Raw genomic sequence first — 23107 nt, 5'->3', positions numbered from 1 at the left:
TCTAAAATTTTGGTTGTGCTGGTTCTTTGAAGCTCAGGAACAGTCATTTGTTCTCCTCTCAGATACCCAGAGTACCGTTCCACACAATCTCCATTAAAAGGATTCCTTTCAGGCAAATGCAGCATATGGTGGGATAATGGAGTGATAAAGGAATTGCGCATCCAACACCTTCAAAAGCAGTCCATATTTCCATGATATAAGGCCTTGAATACCCAGGCATAACCTCTGTCTGAATACAAGCACTTTCACAAATCTTGCATGTCAGCCTGTGGGGTTTATGTACTGAATCAAGCCCAGAGGATTAAACTACTGATTTGATGATTAACCTGGGTTGCAATGCTGCTATTTATTATGTTAGGCAAATAAATTATTTTCTGTTTTAATGAGTTTCCATGTTCTTTTTCACACCTGGGAGTCAAGTGAAGCATTTAGAGCCAGCTTTTGCCCATGGAGGTGAAGAAAGCATGAAAGGAAACAAGACAGCCATTTGCTGGGATTTTTACTAATAATCATTTCAGGTGTATAAATATAGCAGCTTGCCAAGCCTTTGGCCACCAGAGCAGTGTCTGTGCAATAGCTCAGCTTTTTTTTTTTAAACTTTTGCAAAATAATTCTTAGGAGACTTGAGGAGGAAGGTGGTTTGGTATCTAAAACCTTGACCTGAGACACACAAGACTTTTCTTCAGATCTTGCTGCTGCCTGCACAGATCAATGTATTTTTCTCTCTGCTTTTGCTCCTCATATCAGCAGCTTATAAACTCTGGGGGGAAAAATAATCTAGATACTTATTTGCTGTTCAGGGTGATGGAGCATGGGTTTGGTGAAGGCATTAGTATGAATGTTCATTGATGTGAAAAAATAAAGGAAAAACCAACCAAAAAAAACCAACAAGGAAGGGAAAAGGAGAACAAGTGTTGCCCAGATGGTGCACGGCAGGGGTGATTTTCTTGCTCTTTGAGGTGGATGCTCATGTGTTCCTTGCTTGTGGCTGCAGTGTACTGGGAGCTTTGCACTGATGTTTCTTAGTAGTGTCAGGCTGCAGGACACTGCTACTGCCTCATAAACCAAGTCCAGCACCTCTGAGCAACGTGTCTTAAATGAAGGAAGAAGATGACAAGTTGGGATTGAAATTCCTCCAGGACTTTGACATCTTGCTTCATGCTGGTGTAGTAGAGACTCACAGCAAGGATCAGCACTGCACAAAATGAGAGCCACAGGAGCACAGGCAATCCAGATGATGTCCTGTCATCTGCTGAAAACGGTGATGAGGAGAAAAAAAGAAAGGAGCATTGTTTTAGTGCCATCTTAAACACTTCCCAAATTTGATCCCCTGCTGATGCCTTTTGTCCCAGTTTTCTGGCAACAGGAGGGTACAGAGGGCTCTGGTGGTGAGCACTTCTGTAGGCATCAGTTAAGTGATAGTGAGTCACACCTCCTGATGGAGGGTGGTGAGTATAAAAGATATCATCTAATGGAGCATTTAAAGAGTTTAATTATATTCAATGAGTACAGGATTGGCATAGCTAATGCATGATCTCAACTTCCCCTCCAGCAATTATTTTTTATACCTTTACCCTAAGTGTTAAGTTGACTACTAGGAGAATATGAAGCTACTTGGTCTAATTATTTAATGTTCACAAATTCTCCATAAAAGAGAGAAGCTATAGATTTCTGTCCTTTTCCCTGGTAAGTCAGCTTGTTTGGGACTCCTGCTAATTATGGAAAGAACCCAAACACGGCTTTATTAACCAAGAGGCATGTTCAGAAAGCTCTGGTGGTTTGAACAACTCTCAAAGTGCTGTGTGTGCTAATTACACCAGAACATCCTCTGCACTTGCTCTTCAGCAGGAGGATACTGTAAAGATTTTTCTTGCCTTCAAAATATTTTTCAGATATGTTTAAAGTGCCACAGGTTGGGCGCAGCACACATGTGGCAATAAGAGGCTGCATTCAGCTTGCTGACAGCTGTGTTCCAGTCCTTGCCTGCCTGTATCCATCCCTGGGCCTTGGGGATCCAGTTTGATTCAGATCTGGCTGCTCTGTCTGACTGCATGGCCATTGCACTATTTCATAAAGCACTTAGAGTATTAAACATGCAGTAGAAAGCCAAATTCATGCCTGAATAAAACCCGCAGTGTGCAGCTATTTTCCTGCCATATGCACATAATCAATAAGGAGATAAAAATGTGGAGTGTATTATTACGAGTAAAGGGCCAACATTAGCTGAAACGTATTTAAATTAGCTTCCACTCCGAGCCCTGGAATACACACCAGTCAATTAAACTGTCATACAGATGTACAGAGAGGAAGGTAAAAGTCATAAAACCAAGCCAGAAACACATAATAATGTATCAAAAAGTGTATGGGGAAAAGGTAAAATGTTAATAGGCAGTCATTTTATAGCTAACCAGAAACCAAATCAATGTCCCATAATAGATCTGAGTGAATTATTTGCAGCAAGTAATTTATTCATTTGAATTTAGCCCTTCTTTCTGTTTGCAAATTATCCATGTGCAGACTTCAGATTTTATACATTTGTTTATTTGGCATTATTCTATGAAGGGTTGATGTGAAGGTGTTTAGCCAGGGAATTGCTCACCACTTTCTGGTTTTGCAGAGATTTGTGAGTTGGGAGTTGGTGTTTCCCGTGTGAGATTTCCCACACCACAGCCTACAGCTCTTGACTGGGTGCCCACTTGCCTTTCCCAATGTGGGGCTTGGCTGATAAGCACACATGGGAGCAGGGAAACCTTCGTGTGGAAGCTGAACAGCTTTTCACATCAACCCTTTCATATGAAATGCTTGTAACCCATTTCAACTTTTAAAAAGTTACTTTCCATGTGAAATTTTTGGGTGATCTCAGATGTGAAATTGGGATTTCCTTTTATCCTCTCAGTAAGGAAATATGTTCTATCCATGAACAGAAAAAAATAATACAGAAGAGTAATTCCACCTGCAAAATTGTGATGAGCTCTGCTCACAACAGCTTCAGCCCATCACTATAGTTAGGTGCTGAAAATCAAATTTGCTTTTCTAGATTACAATTAGAAATATAATGCTTAAATTTTTAACTTAAATTGCTTGTTGGAGGAGCACGGACCTGTGCCCAGTCTCATGGCGACTCAGCTGAGAAAAGCACTGGACCTGGATACAGGAGATTTTGTTTCAGTTCCTGCCTTGGATACACATATCCACTGGGCCGTGAAGAATATTTGATCTTCGCCCCTCTTCCTGGACAATAACAATAGCTGAGGGATATGGGGACATCTGCCTGAGAGGCTTTTTGGCCTCCCAAAACTACAGGTCTGTGTGTGCATGTATCCGTGTATACAGGCACCCCTCTCCCCTTCCCTGCACTGCCTACAGTAGGGGCTGGATGTTGCCCAGGGCCTCTAGAAATGTTCACCATCATCAGAATATCCAGATACACTCATTTGCTTGGGGGTCTGTGAGGCTGCCAGGCCTCAAACAAAAACCAGAAAAAACCCCATTATTTTTATTATTTCTGCCCTGCTGTCAGTATATAAATGAACTGTCTCTTCCCCTCATACGAAACTCAGCAGGGAGAACTATTGTTTAGCTTGGGGTGCTTTCTTTGCATATCTTAGTGAGAAACCTGTACCTATTCTAATGCCACAAAATATATTAGTTATATTTAAATTTAAAATAGCTTCAGGGATTTAATTTCTGTTTCCACTATCTGTCTTACTAGATGTCTTGTTTAAAATTGCACCAGACCTCATCAGCACCTTGTGCTGCTTATGCTAAGAAGAAAAAGCAGCAACCACTGACAACACAAAATGCTGTGCATATGGAGGGATATTTGCACAGTGCATCCCAACAGCTGCAAAAGCAAACTCAGGTTAATGCTATGGATGGCTCACAGTTATAATGTGAAAAATTCAACTTACCCACTACGTAGTCACAGCAGGAAATGACTAGAAAACAGAATGAAAATGTTCTTACTCGCCTGGAAAGGTCTCTTGGCAGCAGGTGAACAAGAAAAGCCAGAACCAAGCAGTGTCTCTGAAATTGCCTGTCACCTTGAGATGCTGGGCAACCTCTTACACCACTTTTGGCTCTGGATGGGGATATGGGGACAATCCATGCAAACATGCAGATGCAGGTGCACTTCAGGAAAGTGAGGAAAAATTATTGTGTGTGGGAATTCAGAGGCAGAATTGCTGCTATTGCAGGGAGGTCAGGAAGCAGGTCTGCTAAAACCCCTCCCTATTGCACATAATTCCTAGAAAGGAAAGGATTTAGACCAGCAGGCTGGAAGAATGAAAGTTAAGAAAGCACTCTCAGACTAACTTTCATCAACAATATCCTGGAAATATGTCTGCCTGGCTGCCAGGGCCCAGACACAATCCAGGATGAAAAGTCCATAGAATGGAAATATTTCAGTGATGCCAGAAACCTTCGTTTTACCAGCCCTAATGTGAGTAATGTGTGGACAAACAGCAAATAATCTAAATCACAGACTGTTTGCAACACAGAATACTAATTATGGGTTGGAGGGTTTCTCATGTCTCCATGAAAGAGTCAGTTTTCTCCATGCTTGCAGCTCCCCACAGGAGTTCCAGCATGGCTTTGCTGAAGTCAGAGCCAGTGGGAGACCAACCAGGTCCCCTGGGCTGGACTGACTGCAGGATTCCCAGTGCTGATGTGGGACATGGACTCTGGCAGAGAGCTGAGGGAGTTATTAATTCCCATCAGAATCCTGCTCTTGTGCAGTCAGGTGAGCTTTGAGGAATTTAAGGCTCACTCACCGAGTCTTTCTATGAGTTCAGTTTTGGTGGGAAAGCCCAGGCCATGTCAACAAGCTTATCAAGAAACAGCTTCCCCTTCGTGCACCAGGAGGCATCCTGAACAATGTATTGCCAAACAAATGAGAGTTTTGTTTATAGACACATCAGCAGATGCCAAGCCTTAATTTTCAGAAGCTCCAGCAGTCCAAACAGGTGGCTGACATAGAAATTTTACCATTCTGCCACTTGTGTTTTGACCAACTGACATATCAAACCCATATAATTTTAGTTCTCTACCAATAAACACAATTTTCTTGGTTGGATGAGTTTGGGAAGGCCAGAAAGTAACACCAGTTATTACTTGGTACGGCAAAGAGCACATGCAGAACTGCAAACTGGATCCTTATGCCAGAGCTCTGCTGAAGGTCACTCCCACTGGACCCACCTGCAATATTTTGACTCATGAATGAAAAGACCAGAGGTTTTCATGGCTGTGTCAGTCCTTGGGTGCCTTTGTTGGCAGAAGTTGTTACATCCTGGCTGCTAGGCTCAGACCTCTGCTATTGTATTCTGTGGCATCCTAGTTACCCACAGTGACATAATTAGGCTTAAATTTGGTCTGAGTGGAAACATTCTTCTGGTGAAGCCCTGGTGCCCAGCCAGGCCCATGGTCCACAATGATCCCTGTGGGGGCTGACTCAGGAGGTCACTGTGACAGCAGCTGGGGGTGAGGCTGTCATGTGGGCAGATGGAGGCTGTCCCAGGGCAGGCAGATGGACCAGATGCAGTTCTGCAGAGCACAGAGCAAAAATCATCCATCCTCTGCTCCATGCTGAGCTGGAAATCCAAAATTATCAGAGGGGGAAGCTGATGTGGACAGACAGAGTGGGTGTTAAAAGCTAGAAAGGTCGTGCCAAAATTCCTAATAACTTGAGCATACCATGTTCAATGACTTCTTCTGGCTCACGAAATCGAACCCTTCTCTCTGCTCTCCGCTTTTCCCCCACAGCTTGGTCCACAGGTGGCCTTTTCCTCAGTATGGAAGGAGGATAGCTGCTGCCATCTGTCTAAAGAGTTCATCAAAACACAAAACACGTGGCCATTCAAACAGGGTTAATGTAACTGGGTGAAGTTTTGATCTTTGCTGGATATGTTACCGTGTCCCTCGAAGGACATGATGTGCAATACATCTGCTTGGACATAGTCAGACCACTCTAATATTTACAGCAGGACAAAGGGATATTCCTACATTGCCATAGACCTACAGTACTCTAAAGATGTATTCTCAGGCAAAGCGATAGTTAAAGTGATGGACAGCAAAATGTTCAGAAAGGATTTCTCTTAATTGTAACAAATATTTTCTGAAGGTGGCTGCTCAACAGCCTCGGGCTGCTCTTAGAAGAACATAAATGTGATATGAAATATATGAACCGTATCATTTGGAACACCTTTAAATGTTCTGTGCTAAGCAGTTCTGTTCAGAATGCAGCATTACCATTTCCACAACTGGGACTATGCTGCTGCATTGGTTTTGGACACTCCTGGTCGGTAGAGAAGGTAGTTTATTTGCACTTTGATATAACAATTATGCAGTTGCTCCGGTTTTTGCTTGGAAACCACATTTAGTCTTTGACAACAGAATCACAGTGTTGTGGATTCTTTGAAATTACAAGAAACAGAGTTGCAATAACAGTAATAAGTCACTGTTCTGCATGGGAATATTCCCGCAGTCAACTGCTCAAAGTGAATCCAAAGAACCTTGGTTCAGACACCCCCTGTCCTCTGGCAGCAGAGGGCAGATGGCAATTTTTCTACTTTTCAGAGATCAAAGTGAGGGGTAGAGAGTCTTAATATTTTATTTTTAAGACTAAAGTAATCTTCTCTAGTCCTTTCCATCTCTCCCGTCTGTTTGTCTTCTAGGTAAAGGTATTTTTTTCTTCTGGTCACTATTCCTGCTCCCTTTTCCCCCCTTGTTTGTTGTTCCCCAGCTCAGTGATTTCCTGCTCCTTACTTCAGTTTTTCTCCTTGCTTTGATCTTTCTACTCCTCAATTATCTACTTTTGTTCTTTTTTAGACCCAAATGCCACTTCCTTGACTTTTCTTGTTGGATGCTTTCCCCACACTCATCATTCCACACACCCACTTCTTGGACTGCAGAAGCAGGATTAAGTCCTATTGACTACAATCTGGGGGTTACAGACCCCAAAGTAAAGGAGATAAATAGGTTTTCTTACACATCACATTTTGGATAACCTCAAAAGGCACATTACATAGTCAGTAGGAACTGCCATGGGGTGAGGAACGTCTTCAGCTTTGATTCCTTCTCCTGAGAGATTTCTAAAACCAATCTTGTCACTGATAAGGATGCTTTCTCTGATCTTGGGGTCATATCACCTCTCTCTCATGACTGTGGACAGTGTGTGCTGGAGCTCTGTGTTTTTCATTCAGCAGCTAAGAAGCTGGAAGTCCCATTCAGGTTATGGGAAATCTGGATTTCACTTCTTTCCAAGTCTAAAGAAATACAAAGTCACATCTTAGATAAACACCCTCATAATCAGATTTATGGTGCACACACGGGAACGGAATCTCAGTCTCTGCCACTGAAGCTGTCTTGTTTGGCCTTGAATAATTAAATATTTATTGAGCTAACGAAAGAAATAAAGAATGGCTTTACAGCCACGTGTTTGGGCTCTCCCTTGGGGGTGGCAGAAGCCTGCTCTTACCCTTGCTCCAATGAATACTTAATAGGTAACACTTAAATATTCATTGGAGCGGTCACTGGGAGCAGGGTCTCTCATCTACCAGGTGAGTACCCCAATCACTCTGTGACAGCCACACACACGTTTACTCACATAATTATTCTATGTAAAATGAAACAGGTTTAGGGAGACACAGCCCAGATCAGGCTAGGGGCAGTTATAGCATTAGCTGTGAGGGCTTCTCCTGTGGCACAACCAAGGAAACTGAACCTTGCATTTGAAGAGATTTATAACTCCAAGTGCAGCTGTTGTCCATATGAGCTTTTCCAAACACTTAGCAACAACATCACATCAGGAGAGAAAAACATTAAACAACTAGCTGGTTGGATAGCACCTAGCCAAGGAAGACCTTAAAATTAGGTGATATTTACTAGACTTTAATAATCTGTGGAAATAAAAGCTACACAGCGTCAGAGCAAACAAAGCACTGTCCCCTCATACAGAAACCTGGTGTCAACACACTGTGACAAGAGCTGGAAACCTAACAAAGTGATAGCTGGGAAATTGTACGACCCTAAAAACAACCCATTTGTAACAAGCTCCAGGCACTGGACAGAGGGAACTCCATCACCCATCAGAAGGTCACTTACCTGCAGCTCTTTGGCATTAGGATCAGACAGTGAGGCTGGACATACTTGGGACATGTACTCTGGATGCCAACATGAAGCCTCTCACATGAAGCTTTGGATGGAAAGCCTCTTGCCCAGGAAAATGAGGAGGAGCAGGGAAAAGAGTCCGGAGACCCCTGTGCAGTGGGTACGGAGCCGGCAGTGGCACCGCACCGACGGGAGGACAAGGGAGGGGAAAGAGGGATTTGTGCCCTTCGTACCAGGGCTGGCGTGGGAAGGATGGAGCTGCCTGAGATGTACTCAGGAGCCAAAAATAGCACATAGTGATAATTCTGATTGTGCAGCTGGAAGCAGGGCTTTTCTGGCAGCAGGAGAGGGCCTGAATGGAGCAAGTCACAGACAAACACCTACATATTTGTTTTGCGTGAATGTGAAGTCGAGGCTGTTTCTTTTTCAACAACAATTGCTGCATTTCTGTGATCACGTTGGTTTCCTTTCCGGAATCCATTCCCAATCACAAAAATCTTGCAAGTGGGATTGCTTTTAATCTTTCTTCCATTCAAAACATGTGGGTAAAGCCATCAGGAAATTATATAAATATAGTGGAATGACAGATATCTCCCTCCAGAACAGTTATGGACTCACTTTATATGTTTTACAAATTAACTCCATTATTATACTAATAAAGTCGGATTTAAACATTTGTCATTTCTACTTATATTATTGTAAGATTATTGATAGAAAGAGAAGTGATTTTCTGTTCAAGAGGCTTTAACAGCCCCTTGTCAAATGCTGAAGGCTAGGCATCATCAAATATACAATTTTTAGGCAGAAATACCTGCCATGATTGCTGAAATATACCGGTTTACTGTCCCTGCAAGCACAAGCTTGTGCTTTTTGTTTGTTTTGTTTTGTTCTTTTCCTGGAGCTATTTATTTGCAGTGCCATGTGTAACGTTCATGGTTTTGTTTTTCAGCAGGTGGTTGGATGGATATTTCCATGTCACGTTCAAGCTGGCCCTTGTTCTGCAGTGCAGAGAGGGTTGCAAAACTCTCATGCAGGCACTGGGAACCAGAGGGCACAGCTGCTCTGTGACTTCACTGCTTATTCACTTCCTTTGGGGGATATGGGGAATGGGTGAGTAGATGGAAAGGGTTGGGATCCTCCCCCAGAGAAAACTGTGCCAGAGCAGCAGAGGAGGCTTCAGTGGCTGATGTGGGGTCAGCAGACCCCTCAGGATTTGCTGCCCTCCTGCAGCTCAGCCTCTGCATGGGTCTACTGTCCTCAAGGCTGCCTTTAGTGACATCAGTATCTATGTGGAGAGGAACAGATTTTGCTGGTCTAGGGCTCTCCACTGAATGCACCATATCTAAAATCCCCCTGTAGAGGGTTACCTTACCTTCTCTTTCCTGTGCATTGGGGTGATGGAGGGCTTTTCCTCATGCTGAAACCAGCTCACAGCTGCAGGCCTTGTGAAATGCTCCCAAAATCCCCTCTCTGCTGTGTCCTGCAAGTGTTCCACAGAAGTTATTTCAGGATGTCTAGGATGGCTTTCGGTCAGAAAAGACAGTCTTTAAAATTTTGTTCATAAAAGATCCTAGACAGAAAGGTGACAAAACCTGTCAAACTATGGTCCCTGGATTCTCTCCTTCCTCCTGCTGTGATAATCACTTACTACTAATTCACATTAGAAGGAATTTACCTGTCTATTTTGGCCAGCAAAACTGATGAAGGTGGGATTAGGGAAGTCAAACTCTAGTCCTCATCTAGCTTTGACTTTGTCCATGGTAATTGTCTCATTTATTTTTATTAGTGTCACCCAGCAAGGCTCATAAGAAGGTCTTGTGCAGCCTCTTATTCCTGCAGAGCAGGTAATGCACCTGTCAGCTTTTAGACCTGAATGAAAAACCTTGTTCATGTCTTTTTCACTGAATCTGTCTTTGTTCAAAGAAAGGTTTTACAGTGTTCTAAGTACTTGGTCAAAGATATTTTGGCAATTTCTTGAAAAAACCCAAACAAACAAATCAAAAAACCACCAATTAAGAAATCGGTGGAATTTGTTGTATTCAAGAAATGAACATATGGAGACAACATTTGTAATTTTTGATGCCAGAAACCATTTCTTTTCAGTTCAAATTGCCCTTAAATGTAAACAATTTTTTTTATTCATTTGATTGAAAAATAATTGGACAGCTTGTAATAGTTTTCATGAAAGATTGCTATCTAAATGCCAGGAATGATAATTTCATAGTGGCATTCTCACTTTTATCTCAAGATGTGCTAATTATATTGATAGTAATGGTTGTAAATGCTTGAATAATTAGTAGTTACCTGGGCACTCAAGTTTCAGTGGATAAAGATGTCAGGAGTTCAAATCTCATGACAGGGACAGTTCCATTCGTACTAAGTGCTTTTGATTGTAGTTTAACAACCTAAAATTGGATATATGTTAGGAATAAAACACAGCCCAACACTTAAGATAAAAGAATCCAGGAAAATAACTTATCTAGCATCTGAAATCACTGGTAATAAATAATAGTTACGATAGTGGAATGATTTCTGCATTAGAAGCTCTAAGAATTTCCTTTAATATTGCCCTTCTTTTTAAAGTAATTTTTCATCTAAGCTTTGATCTCATTTTATGCAGTGTATGTCAGAAACAAAGCTGGACAAATAATTCATAAATGAATTATTTAGCTTGAGAGTGTCACCTCTATTTCTTTCAGCTAATTGTTCACAAATAGATAGTGATTTTTGTGAATGTGTTCATTATTCAGATTTATTCGGTGGATAATTGCTGGGAGTAATTCTTTGTCTGTAGATTGCTTGGAATAATTTTGCTGTGAACATTTCATAGTAAAAATCTATCCAGGCTTTCAATACAAGACAAACTAAAATTATCTGTAACTACTGATGTGGCCCTTAAACACGAACAATAAACAGCAGATTTAAAGAGCAACACCAACATTTTCATCAAGAGACCCACTACTTCCCATAGTACACAGGAGTGAAAGCAAAAACATTTCAACTCTCTGTGTAGCACCGACATTGAATGGTGCACAATGTATATGCAAATAACTCTTTACAAGAAAAGGGTTGCTTAAGTGTTTGCTCAGCAGAAAAACAAAACATGCCCAAACAAAACGTGATTGACTTCCAAGAGAATAAATATGAACAGTCCACACAAAGGAATTAACTGCACAGCCAGTATTTTTTCTGCAATACCCCAATGGAAGATGTCTAGGAAATAAACACAACATGATAAAACAATTTTACACTCAGAGGATAGCTGTGTAACCATATGAACTCTTTTTCCATTTTCTTCTATGGGAATAAATATTTTAGACAAGCAAAGTACTTTGTAAATGATGCCTTTGTGGGGATTCGTCTGGCCTGGTTCAATTATTCTGAAACCTTGCAATTTTCTCATATCATTGAATCTGCTTTTATTGCAAATAGGGTCATAGAAATAGTCACTCATTGCAATAATGGACTTCGTTTATCTTAACTATTAACACTTCCAGTAGGTTTACACACACACACACGTATATATTCAATATTTATGGATATGCACAGTGCATATATATTAATAATGAAGTAACTTGATCTCCAACAATCTGAAAACAAAATCACGTAATACCATACAGTTCAGGGTGCAGTGGTAACTGGAAGCAGCATATCAGGATAACAGAACAGAAAAGGAATAAATAAATTAGAGGGGTGTCTTCCATATCTTCCTCAACTTCCAGAGTGTCAATTGAGCCTTTGTTCAGTATTCCACCTTTCGCGGTTCTGTGTAGTCTTGATCAATAATTTAGAGATGCACCTTTTGGAAGCAGGGTAAGTTTTGTGTTTGCCAAGAGTGATTTTCCACTAGTCAGGGAGCACATCAGGAAATAAAACAGCAAATTGCCCCACGGAGTATAATTAGCTGTTGCCTCCTTCCTTTTTCTGTCTCTGGAGAAACAGATTTACTGCTGGAAGATATGGGACACCCATGAGATGTCATACAGCACCATTTCTTCTCCTCAACTTCCCAGTAAAGAAAGCAATGAGTAAATCCCAGCCTCAAGGTGAAAATCAGCTCTTTGAACTGCATGTTTCCATTCCACATCCAGAAGGATTGTGACTGATCTGTTGTCTGGCAGTCAATCCAAAATTGATCGTTTGTGTGGAGTTGGTGAAAAAAAAGATCAACTACAAAGCATAATGGAAACAGAGCACCGAATGGGAAGATGATCTGGTAACACTTGGTGTGTGTAGCCAGCCAGGATGAAAACAATCAGTTCTCCTTCCTGTATCCCTGTTAGTTCCCGTGATGCCCAGAGAGCTGTGAGTCCAGGTGCATTTTTCCCCAAGGAAGCGCAGGTGTGATCAGTGCAAAGTGCAGCATCAACAGTCCCTGTGCTCCATGAAGGACCCAGAGGATTCCCCTCCCAGTGGGAACTCTTTGCCCTTTAGTTATTACTACCCTATGCTGGAAGTTTTCACTGATCACACAGGTCTGTGAGCACCCCTTAGATGCAAGTAGGCAGACCTGGGCCATTCATCCAGGAGCTGTGGGCAGCCAATTTTTTTGTAAAAATTGGATTGGAGTGGTGTTACGACTTGTGGCCATCTGATCCACCACAACAGAGCTCATTTCTGAAGGCAGTGGCCCTATTTGCAGATGTAGAATCTCAGAATTGTTTTGTTGGAAAAGACCTTTAAGGTCAGTGAGTCTAACTGTTACCCCAGCACTGCCAAGGCCACCACTAAACCATGTCCCCAGCTGCCGCATCTAAATGTCTTTTAAATACCTCCAGGGACAGTGACCCAACAGCTTCCCTGGGCAGCCTGTTTCAGTGCTTGACGACCCTTTTGATGAAGAAATTTTTCCTTATATCTAATCTAAACCTCTCCTGGTGTAATCTGAGGTAATTTCCTCTTGCTCTATTTCTTGTTATTTGGGAGAAGAGGCAAATACCCTCTATCTACAGCCTTTTTTCAGGTATTTGTAGGGAGTGATAGGTTTTCCCTTGAGCCTAATTTTCTCCAGTCAAACCTGGAGCTGCTTCCTCAGCTGCTTCTCACAAGTCTTGTGCTCGAGACCCTTCCTCAGCTCTGTTGCTCTTGTCTGGACTTGCTTCAGCGCCTCAATGTCTTTCTTGTAGCATAGGGCCTAAAACTGAAAACAGGATTCGAGGTGCAGCCTCACCAGTGCTGAGTACAGGGGGACTATGTAGGGGATCCTTCAAAGTGATGATCATGTTCCTGGAGCTAAGTTTAAAATCCACCTTGTACACAGGTTTTTCCTGGTTTTGAACGGGGCTCTTTTCTAGGGCAAAGATAGAAGCACTGAGAAGAAGTGTTGTAGAGTTTTGCATTATGGTGAGAACATCCCTGCTGCAGGGCAGAGCAATCTCTGCTCAATTTGGACTGACTGAAAGTGATTTAACTCTGCTGAGAAATTTGGTCTCAATTTATCCCTGGCATGAGTCCATTGACTTATAAAAGGCATGGATCTGTCTCCATTTCTTAAAATTGCCTCTCTTATTCATGTGTCTTTCTGGGTAGAAGTTACAAATAACCACAGAGGACTTGTGATGATATATAGTAAACACAGAGAGAATTTCTGGCTGCTGAAATGAACTTTCTAAATAATTACAGTATGATTTCACATCCATTTCATAATTAGAATCCTGAGATTGCAGCCAAGCTATTATTTGTGATGCAACATGCATTTTTATTTTAGAAATTTCCCATAGCCATTAGGTTTATTCCACCTGAGATTTTCTAATTTGTTCTGATCATTCTGTCACTGGGACCTAAAATGTAAAAGATGTATTGATTGAATAAGAGTTACCAAGTAACCAAATGTTAATAACTGTTGTTGGCTCACTGATTCCAAATCAGTCAGTCCTGTTGATGTGAGATGTGGGATATGGACAGGACTGGAGTGAGTGAGGTCATTCTGAGTCAGCTTTTGTTACACATTCATTGTATTTTAGGAACAAAAACTAGTGCAACTGTAACTTCTGTCCAAAACATTTGGGCTGCTTGATGGCAGGGCTGCCATCAGCCATGAGATGAATTAGGAGAAACCCACTGCCAGCAGGAGGACATCTGAGCTGGCATAAAAGAGAAAAGACATGCAAAGAAAACCCCCTTAGAAGTAGGGAAAGTGGAATTACCTTCAGGAGTTCTATTTTAGCAGTAATCACTCTGTGCTTGATGCTGTGTTCATTGGGGCTTCCTGTCCACTATCCTAGGTGAGCTTTGACCAGAGGAGAAATCCAGCTAGGATGACTACAGGATACAGCCTCAAAAGGAGATTAGTGGTCTTGTTTTAATCCCAGGTATCAAAAGACTCCAACTGACTTCTGTGAGCCACTGTCTCTCCCCTAAAAAGGATTTTAGAAACCTGGCAGCCATTAATACCAAATTGGCCCTGAGAGGGGCAGCAAGCAGGGGTGACAGCAGTGGGAAGGGAAGGAACCAAGGGAATCACAGAGCACCAAGGCACAGGAAACTACATAACATGATTTGAGGGAGTGATGTAAATTCACTTGGGCTCCATTTGTGGTGTCACCTTGGAAGAGGATTAGATTAGATTAATGACATGAAAGAACAGAAAAATGGAGAAAAAAGCAGACTGAAGTGTTACAAAAACCCAAATGAGTAAAAAAAAGCATGAATTGGAAAGCATTTGGAAGATGATATTGGATGATAAAGATTATAAAAAAAAAAGTGGCAAATCCCTCTGTCATTGGCAGCTGCTTTACACTAATGTTAAGTCAATTAATGATGATATTTGTTTTTCTAATTAGTATGTAAGTCCCTCTCCTCCACCTCTCCAAGCCCCGGAGACTGGTGATTTCAGAGAAAAACAAATAGGTTTAACAAAAAGTAATTGGTACAATTTCTGAAACTGGCTGAGTGCTTCTGAAGCTTATATTCAATTTCATCTCAGTTTAAGCTGAGGCAAAGAAAATAAGCAAGGGAAAATTCAGGCAGAACATCAAAGTACACTTGTTGGCATCAGGCTATACAGATAAGTCAGATTGAAAGCAGTTATGTTTTGCACAGGCAAGCTGAATATTTAAGTTGTGCTTTCATCCCAAAGCAGAGCATCCTTTGGCATTCCTTCAAGAGAGTAGTAGGATCCTGCTCACACCAAGACAATCTGTGTTTTACAATGGGATAGCTGAGAGCAGGATGTGCTTTGAGAGTAGAGTGGGAAAACAGGGCACAGCTTTGACCCCTGGCAAGTTTGAATCAGAACCTTCAAGTGCAATGCCCCTAAGTTGCAGCTTCTCATTAGCTGCCTTCCAACAGCTCAGCTGCCTCTCTTTCTCCCCCATTCTCTCCTTCATTCTTGTCAGAAATTTGGTCCAGGACAAGGAAACCTCTCAGCTTAAATTAATATGCTGGTCAGAATCATCTCTGCCTCAACAAAAGCATTTTTTTCTGATGTTGAGTGTTTTGATTGGTATATTTTTCATCATCTCAAATGTATGAGCCTTTCAATCAGTCTCCTCTATGAAACAATAGAAATTACTTTGCCTTTTCTTTTAAAGCCAGACAAATGCAAAGGAAGGGAATGAAGCTTCATGGGACAGCTGTGGAGATGCTGAAATAACAGTCTGAAGGGAGAAGCGTGGAAGCTGAGCTCTTGTCTATTATGTGATTCTGACTACATGGCTGGTCCCTGACAAAGACAAAACTTTTGAGCACACAGAGCTACTGCAGTGTCTTGCATTCTCTCTTTCATGCATTTTACCCACTCCAGTAAGTGTTTCTGGGAGAAGTTTTGAGACTGGAGTGTTCCTGTTCTTCCTACCTATAATTAACATTTCTTCCTATGTATTGGAAACCTGGGAAAATATTCAATTCTTTCTGGGGCATACTGGGCCAAAAGGGTCTCTGCAGCTCTAAAGTGAAGATGATGGAGAAGTGACACCACCACTCCTCCTTCCCAGGAGTTCTGTCTTGTCTTTGTGACACCTCTGTAGATCTGAAACACCTTTTCCTGACACTCCTGTTTTTTGGCAAGGTTTGTTACTTGCTGTGTGGATAATTCCAGAACTGGGAAATAGTGTCAACTTCTTCAATGGTGTATTTGACAGCCCAAACAAAAGGTTATTAGCAAGGGATGCTCCAGAAGCCACCACTCTGTCATGTCTTTCAGGAGGATCCAGTGTGAGCCAGCATCAGTGTCAGAGATTTAGACTAAGAGGTGCCAGGTTAATCAAAGATGGTGGGTTTGCTCTCTTCTGTGCTCTCCATTGTCATTTCAAAAAGGACACCTTCAATGTTACCAAATACAAATCAAATAACTGCAAGGCAGCAAAATGACCCTCCTTCCCTTTTTTTTTTTTTTTTTCCTCCTTTTTTCCTTTTTTTTCCCCCTGGGAACATGAAACATAAATAAAAAAACTACAGAGGAGGAAAAAGAGAATTTTGAGCAGGTGGTACTGGTAGCTGTCACATTTACTTGTCAATTCAGAATTTGATTTTGGGGCAGCATGCGGTGGAAACAGGCTGGCACTGGAGAGAAGAAGTTAGTGCTCCATGTACCAAACACCTCTCAGAACTCCAAGCAGTCTAGTTATCTCTTCTTCAAAACCAAAACCAATGCTCAAGATGTCTCGGGGATGAATTCTTCTAAATCTTGGCAATACCCTAGCTCATGCAGTGGTAGTTCTGGCCTTTCTATATAAAATCTTTACTTTATTTTCTCCCCAAAAATAAACTAGCTGCTCCAAGATGAAGATACAGAATTTTTGTAAATTCAGATACTTGTCAAGATCTTTTATTGCAAAACATACCCATCTGAATCATGATCCATTCATTCTAGGTAATTTATGTGAGCAAAACAGAATTTAATTCCCAGGTTTGGGTATGTCATTAGAAAGGGAACATGGAGCTTTCCTGATCCACACCATGTTACGCAGATCAGACCTCCTTTCTGGAGGTAAAATGGGTTGTTTGGGATTTGAAATGTTGTTAATCTTGTTTTCAACATTCATGAAAAATGGGCTCTAGGGGAACCTATTACCATATTGCTTTTATACTGATTCAATTCTAAAAAGTCTGATGAGTTGCTTTATTGCAGCTCCGAATAAAGGTTACTATTGTTCATAAATAATGTTCTCAATTTCATCAGCCTTGTTTAAGACCAGAGCTGAACAAGAACTGCAGACGCTGGCAAAGAGACTGCTCCCACCCTGCAGTCTCTATAAACTGAAGGAGCAATGCCACTTCACACCAGCACAAAGATCTGGCCCACAGTTTTCAGAGAGGCTGAATATAGAACAAAAGGGGGGAAAAGAAGCCAAGAAGCTGCAGTGCTTTGACAGGAGCAGGTTAAGCAGTTTAACGACAGAGGCTCTCTCCACACTGGCCTGTGCAGCCAAGAACACACAACCTTTTTTACACCTACCTGCTGGTCACGATGAAAAATGTGGGCAGCATCTCACACTGACATGTCTGGCTTGGGAGGCCTGCTCAGAAAAATCCCTCATCAGGGCTGCAGCTGTCTTCTTCCCTAGGGCAAATTCCTTTAAAGCTGTCAAAGATGCTGTAATCAGACTAGGTCATCAAAACCGGTCCTCCTGAGGACTGGAAATAAGATCCAGAGATGAGCATTCAGCTACATGGGCAAGGTCTAAAACACTAAAGTTTCCATTGAAATTAAATGAAGAGACTGTAATTGCTGTGAAAGAAAAGCAAAGCAATCACTGGGAGAGCCCGAAAGCATTCAGAGCACCTCCTGAAAGGATGCTTGCTGGAAAGCAGGGATCTATGTACTGAACAACAGAATCTGATAACAGAGCACAGCTTTTACAGGGAAACTAACTTCGATAACTGCTGGAGCATTTGACTCTGTGGCTCCTGAAAAGGCAAATTTTAATTGAGATTTCACCACACAGCTGAGTAGTTTTATTACCAGGTTAAATAAAAAAAGGTTAATAAAGTAATAAAAATGGATTCTTTGCATTCTTGATTTCAAAACACGGAGCTGTGGTCAATACGCTTAATAATTTCTAAGTAGAGTGAAACAAAGCACAAATAGCCATGGTGACCATGGAGAGGATTTCGCTATGAGCTTGTCCCTCCCTTGCACTTTTGCTTACATTAGCAGTATTTCAGTTTCCATAAATAAGATGAGGCGAAGCAAATGAACTGAGTTCCTCTCTGTCCAACGTTTACTGCTGTTACTGGAGTTATATCTGGGATAAATTTGGCTTGGATTTGACTAAACCCTATCTTGGATAAAAAAAAGGGTATTGGTGTATTTGATTTTAGCTGTAAATTGTTTATAGTGTCTTTGATTTTAAGTGATTGATCCCTGCCTGAGAATAGTATCAGAGTAAACAGATCAAAACTTGTCCTTAATGCTTCTCCAGTGCTCTGGCATTACACCAGATACTGTCTTCCAGCTCTTTCCTATTTTTATATTAAAAAAAACCAAAACAACAAAACAAAACATCACCACTGTACTGTACATGATGTGAATGTTCTCATAGCTACAGAAAAAATGGGAAATAAACAACCTCTCTCCTAAGCAGGAATAGCTGGGGGAAATCACTGACTGAGCTACCCATGGGGGAGCAGGCAGGCTGCTGTGCTGGGCACGGGAGAGGGGAAGGGGAGCTGCCGAGGCTGAAGTAATTAACAAGAGGAATCCCAGGAGAAGGGGAGAAAGAAAATGGAGGTAATATGCTCCACTGAGCTTGTGAAAAGAGATAGTTGGAGGAGAGGTTGCAGAAGCACAGGAGAGGTGGAGGTGTGTCATGGAGGCAGGAGCATCTCTGGAACGGGGAGACCCTGGAACAGCAAGGCACAGAGAAAGCAGGGGCAGACAAGCAGCGGGCAGCAGTCCCAGGAGGTGGACTGTGAGTGATAGTGAGGAATCTATTTCCTATTTCTCATTGCTGTATTGGTCAAAGTGTCCAAGAGTATTTTACACAACTGCCTCTGTACTGATTTTTCCATCTCTCTGAACGGGAAACAGAGGCACCAGGTTGCAAAGTGGTTCACCCTCTCACAAATGCGAGAGCAGAGCTGAGTGCTGGGGTCAAATTACTGCTCATCCCACCTCCTAAAATTCCCCAGCTACCAGGGGCAGGTGACTGCTCTGAGACACTTCAAGCAAAGGCTTCTGCAGGCTATGCAGCTCACAACTATCCTGGGAAAGCACCACAAGAATAATCAGATCACAAAACCTGTGGGAAATGCTGCTATAAATCCTGTAACACTGAAGAGCAACCCTGTGAAAGTTTTGCAGTGAGGCAGAGCAGAGCGGGGAACAGGCAGCAAAGAGGAGTAGTGCAATATATATATAAAGCTATGTACTTGCCTGAGCACCCACCAAAAGCTCGGTGTGAATGAGCAGCAGGGCTTCTTCAGCTGTTTATCCTCCTGAAGGATATTTAACCACCCAGTCAGCTGGCTGGAGCTCAGCTGGAAACACACAGAGCCAAAAGCACAGGAGATGGAGCCAGTGCAATAAACATAAGGCTGCCTTGATTTTTTTTTTCTCTGTCTAATTATATATATATGTTCTGTGTTTCTGGGACTGAATTATAAACTTAAATTTGCTTTTCCTTCCTCGAAGGCTTTGTCCCTGAGTTAAGTGACCAAGAACAAAGCAACAAGTGTCTTCACTCTGCAATTCCCTTGTCACATTATTCCCATATCAAACCTGGCAGCTTCCAGCCTTCCCAACACTATAATTAGAGCATCTCCAGCCTTTGAAATAGCACTGACCCTGGCCACAGTGCTGACCTGCCTGCTTTGCAGCTCTCCTCTGTCACGCACAACAGTTCCTTGCCCATACAAAGCAAGTGTGTGGAGGGGACAGGGATTTTGCCTTTCAGCTGTGCCTGGCTAGCAACCTGAGTCTATACATCCACCCTGCCCTGTGTTAGGGGAAGATGATTGTGCCCCAGTTTGCCACTGGAATGGGGGAGCTGGAGAAAGGGAGACACTTAAACTTGACATTCGGCATCTCTTCAACCAGGCTGCTTCTTGAATTAGTGCATGAAATTCAGCTCTTCTGTCAACATTTCATTCTTGTTTGATATACAGGAACGTGCACGCAGGCTGTGGCTGGCTGTACAGACTGCTGGTTTAGAGAGAGCTGAGACCCCAGGATAAATTAATGCAGCCTGGTTTTCTTCACTCTGTTCTGTTTGTTGGGCTTCCAGCTCCAGACTCCTCCCATGGGGAGCTGGGAAGCCCCCATCACCTGCCAGACTCCCTGCAAGGTCTGGGATAAGAGGAAAGAACAGAGGGTTTCCCCATCAAGGAAGGATTGCCATCTTGTGCGTGGATGAGCTAAATTTGCCCTCAATCTGCTTTCTGCAGGGGGCATTCAAAGTGCTCTCAGTATTTTGCTGGGTTTCATTTAGAGGCATTTATCCTCTTTAGCAAATGGAATAATCAGCCAGGAGAGGTGCAGGCAGTCACAGGGAGCACCATGCTCATCCCATTCCAAGAGCTCAAAAACAGATGAGCTGATAACCCCTTCCCTGGGCTCGGGGGGAGCTAATAGCTTTCTGCAGGGAGCCATGATAGCTGCCTTAAGTCAGATTTCTGAGTTTTATGTAGCTGAGAAGACACACGGGCTGGGTTCATTCTGTGTGGGAAGGGGTTAGCACAGGAACCAGTGTCAGTGGTTTCACTCCTGGGCACACATCGTGTTCAGCTGCCTTGGGAAATGGAGGCTGTGAGGGTTTAAGTGCTCTGCTTGGAATGGCAAGGACTTCTGTCTATTTCCCAAAATTCTTATCACAAATGAGCTCTCATGCCCTAAGCACAGCATCCCCTTCCTTTCTCTCCTGCCTCTTCCTGTGCTCACCACCATGAAGTGAAAAAGACGCAAAAAGAAAGTTCAGCTCGTCTTCATATCAGCTGATTGGCAAATCCTTGCTCATCTGGAAGGAGCAGAAGCATGAGTGAGCACTTACACCCTGTGTAGGATTTCCCCCAGCCCAGGAAATCCTTTCTCTCACTAACTGCAAAGCCAGGATTCAGTTGCTCAGATATCTGCTGCCGTGCAGGTGCCCCACAGCTCAGAACATCACCCCAGGCCCCCACTGCAGTCAAGGGAGATGAACAAGCACTTTCAGGGGCAATTCATCCACACTAATTTAAAACCCTAAAATTAAATAAGCTGTGAGTGAATCCTCTCTCCATAGCAAGGAGGACTGACTCTGATGCAGATGTCTCCATCCAGACAGGTGGATCACACCTACTCTACACTAAGGCAGAGAAAATTGCTTTTCCTGAAGGCCAGAATGACATTTTATACATATTGCTGGGAGGCAGGGGAGGGGGAGACCTCTCCGGAGTGACCTTGCACTGAGTGTGAGTTCTCTGCAGTGAATTTTCTGGGCTGCAAGGGGACAGGGAAGGAGGGGTTACCAAAGAGAAATCTGACCCTGTATTGAAGCCTCAGTGCAGAACTACCCAGGTGAGCTGCGTGTGCCCTGCACCAGCATCTCTTTCTGTTTCAATTTCTCTGTTACAGTGTTTCAAAGGGTTAATTTTAAACATAAACCATGGCTTTTCCCCCCATTCTGAAGTCTCTCTGTTTATCAGAATATAACTTACATTTTCTTTTACTTTTATTGGAGGTTTGCATTTACGTGTGTGTCAGCAGTGCACGGAACCGACATCTGAGTGGGTGAAGTGGAATTTTGATTTATTGGGGGAGAGTGCATTATCAGTAAATTCAAGAGAATAAATCTGCCATGGAGAGGACTTCTTTTGTTTCCATCATCAAGTCAGACATTATATCCTGTCAAACATCCCAGGGGGCACTTCTGCTCCAGGCACCAGAGGTAATAACTCAGCTCAGAAATCTATGCTGTATTCTGAACCCTTCATCTTACCAAGCGTTCAACTCTTGTTCAAATGCAGGACACAAGTGCAAGAGAATAAAAATAGGAATTAATCCTTAGCCTTACCAGGCCTGTGATAGCTCTGCTTTTTTCAGTGCAGACTGTGAAGTTCTTCATCTGAGCTTCTCCTGGTATGAGCCATGGCTGAGGGTGGTGTTGTGTGATGAAATTTTTAGGTTTGGATGCACTGTCACAGCATGGCAAACATCAGCTGGCAGTGTCCTATCACTACTACAGTAACTTTGTCACCTTCCAGGCCTCAGAGTAGCTGCAATGCTGTTATTAAAAGATGGATGGACTCTCCTTCTTGTCTTTATCCCCTTGCCTGGTGGTTATGCAATGGAGAGGTGGCCTCTGGCATTGTTCCTGTTCCATGGGCTTAGATCCCCTGTCTAGTCCCTGCTGCACTGACACCACTGCTGTAGACCCAATATTTTCTGAGCCTGAGAATTGCTAGCTCTTCCCAAGGGAAACTTTTCAACAGTTTTCTTTTTCCCAAAACAACCTTGTATAAGCAGTATTCCTTTCGTGCAACAACAGGTGTTGTTTGCTACTTCTGTTACTTAGCCAGTGGGAGAGGTGTCAGTCCAATGGACCAATAACATGTCTTCTTAGCACAGTGTGTTATAAAAGGGCTGAATGAATTGTAAATAAAGCTTCTGATTTCTACTGCCTTCTGACAGAAGGCAAGCAACTTTTTTTGTGTCCTATTGTGACAACTCCTGACTACACTAATACCATGTGAGTCTTTTGTTCTTAAAGCTCAATATGCTTTAAAATGCTCAGCTCTGGTGGCATCTGCAGTGCTACCAGGCCACCTCTGCAACTCCTCTGTTCCTTCACCAGAAAATTCTATTGCCAAAAGAATCCTTTTTTTTTTTTTTCTTTTTTAGAAGACAGTGGGACCTGTGGTGCAGGAGAATACCTCAGATAATAGCATTTTGCAGCATGCAATAAACACACCAGAGTTTTAACCTTTCTGCTTCTTCTCATGCCTCTGTGGAGCCCTTCTACTCTTGACAGAGGTCTGGTGACCAACAGCAAAATTTAGTGGCAGAATTTTGGCCCTATTTCAGGCTTCACAGGTCATTGAGCCATAGAAAGGCTTGGGTTGGAAGAGACCTTAAACCCCATAT

At 42.6% G+C, this 23107-nt stretch overlaps 1 protein-coding gene across 5 annotated transcripts; it reads right to left on the bottom strand.

The window, feature by feature from the left end:
* Positions 1-345: 345 nt before the first annotated feature.
* On the bottom strand, positions 346-19481 carry CUNH14orf180 (chromosome unknown C14orf180 homolog). Of its 5 annotated transcripts, none has more exons than XM_066188923.1 (7): positions 19436-19481; positions 17504-17682; positions 10411-10511; positions 9479-9586; positions 5692-5818; positions 3912-3938; positions 346-1249 (listed from the first exon to the last, which is right to left on the bottom strand). In XM_066188923.1, exons 4-7 carry the CDS (start codon positions 9494-9496, stop codon positions 1050-1052), a joined length of 372 nt encoding a protein of 123 aa, XP_066045020.1. In that variant the 5' UTR covers positions 9497-9586; positions 10411-10511; positions 17504-17682; positions 19436-19481; the 3' UTR covers positions 346-1049. The 5 variants fall into 5 exon arrangements, with proteins under 5 accessions (XP_066045020.1, XP_066045018.1, XP_066045019.1 ...); XM_066188921.1 differs by having other exon boundaries at positions 346-1252; positions 19436-19479; XM_066188922.1 differs by lacking the exons at positions 17504-17682; positions 19436-19481 and adding an exon at positions 14253-14376 and having other exon boundaries at positions 346-1252.
* Positions 19482-23107: the final 3626 nt, after the last annotated feature.

This window comes from Chamaea fasciata, unplaced genomic scaffold (assembly GCF_029207755.1).
Source record: "Chamaea fasciata isolate MVZ Bird 193981 ecotype frontalis unplaced genomic scaffold, bChaFas1.0.hap1 SCAF_7, whole genome shotgun sequence".
Classification (NCBI taxonomy): Eukaryota; Metazoa; Chordata; class Aves; order Passeriformes; family Sylviidae; genus Chamaea; species Chamaea fasciata.
This window is presented reverse-complemented; position numbering and strand designations above follow the sequence as displayed.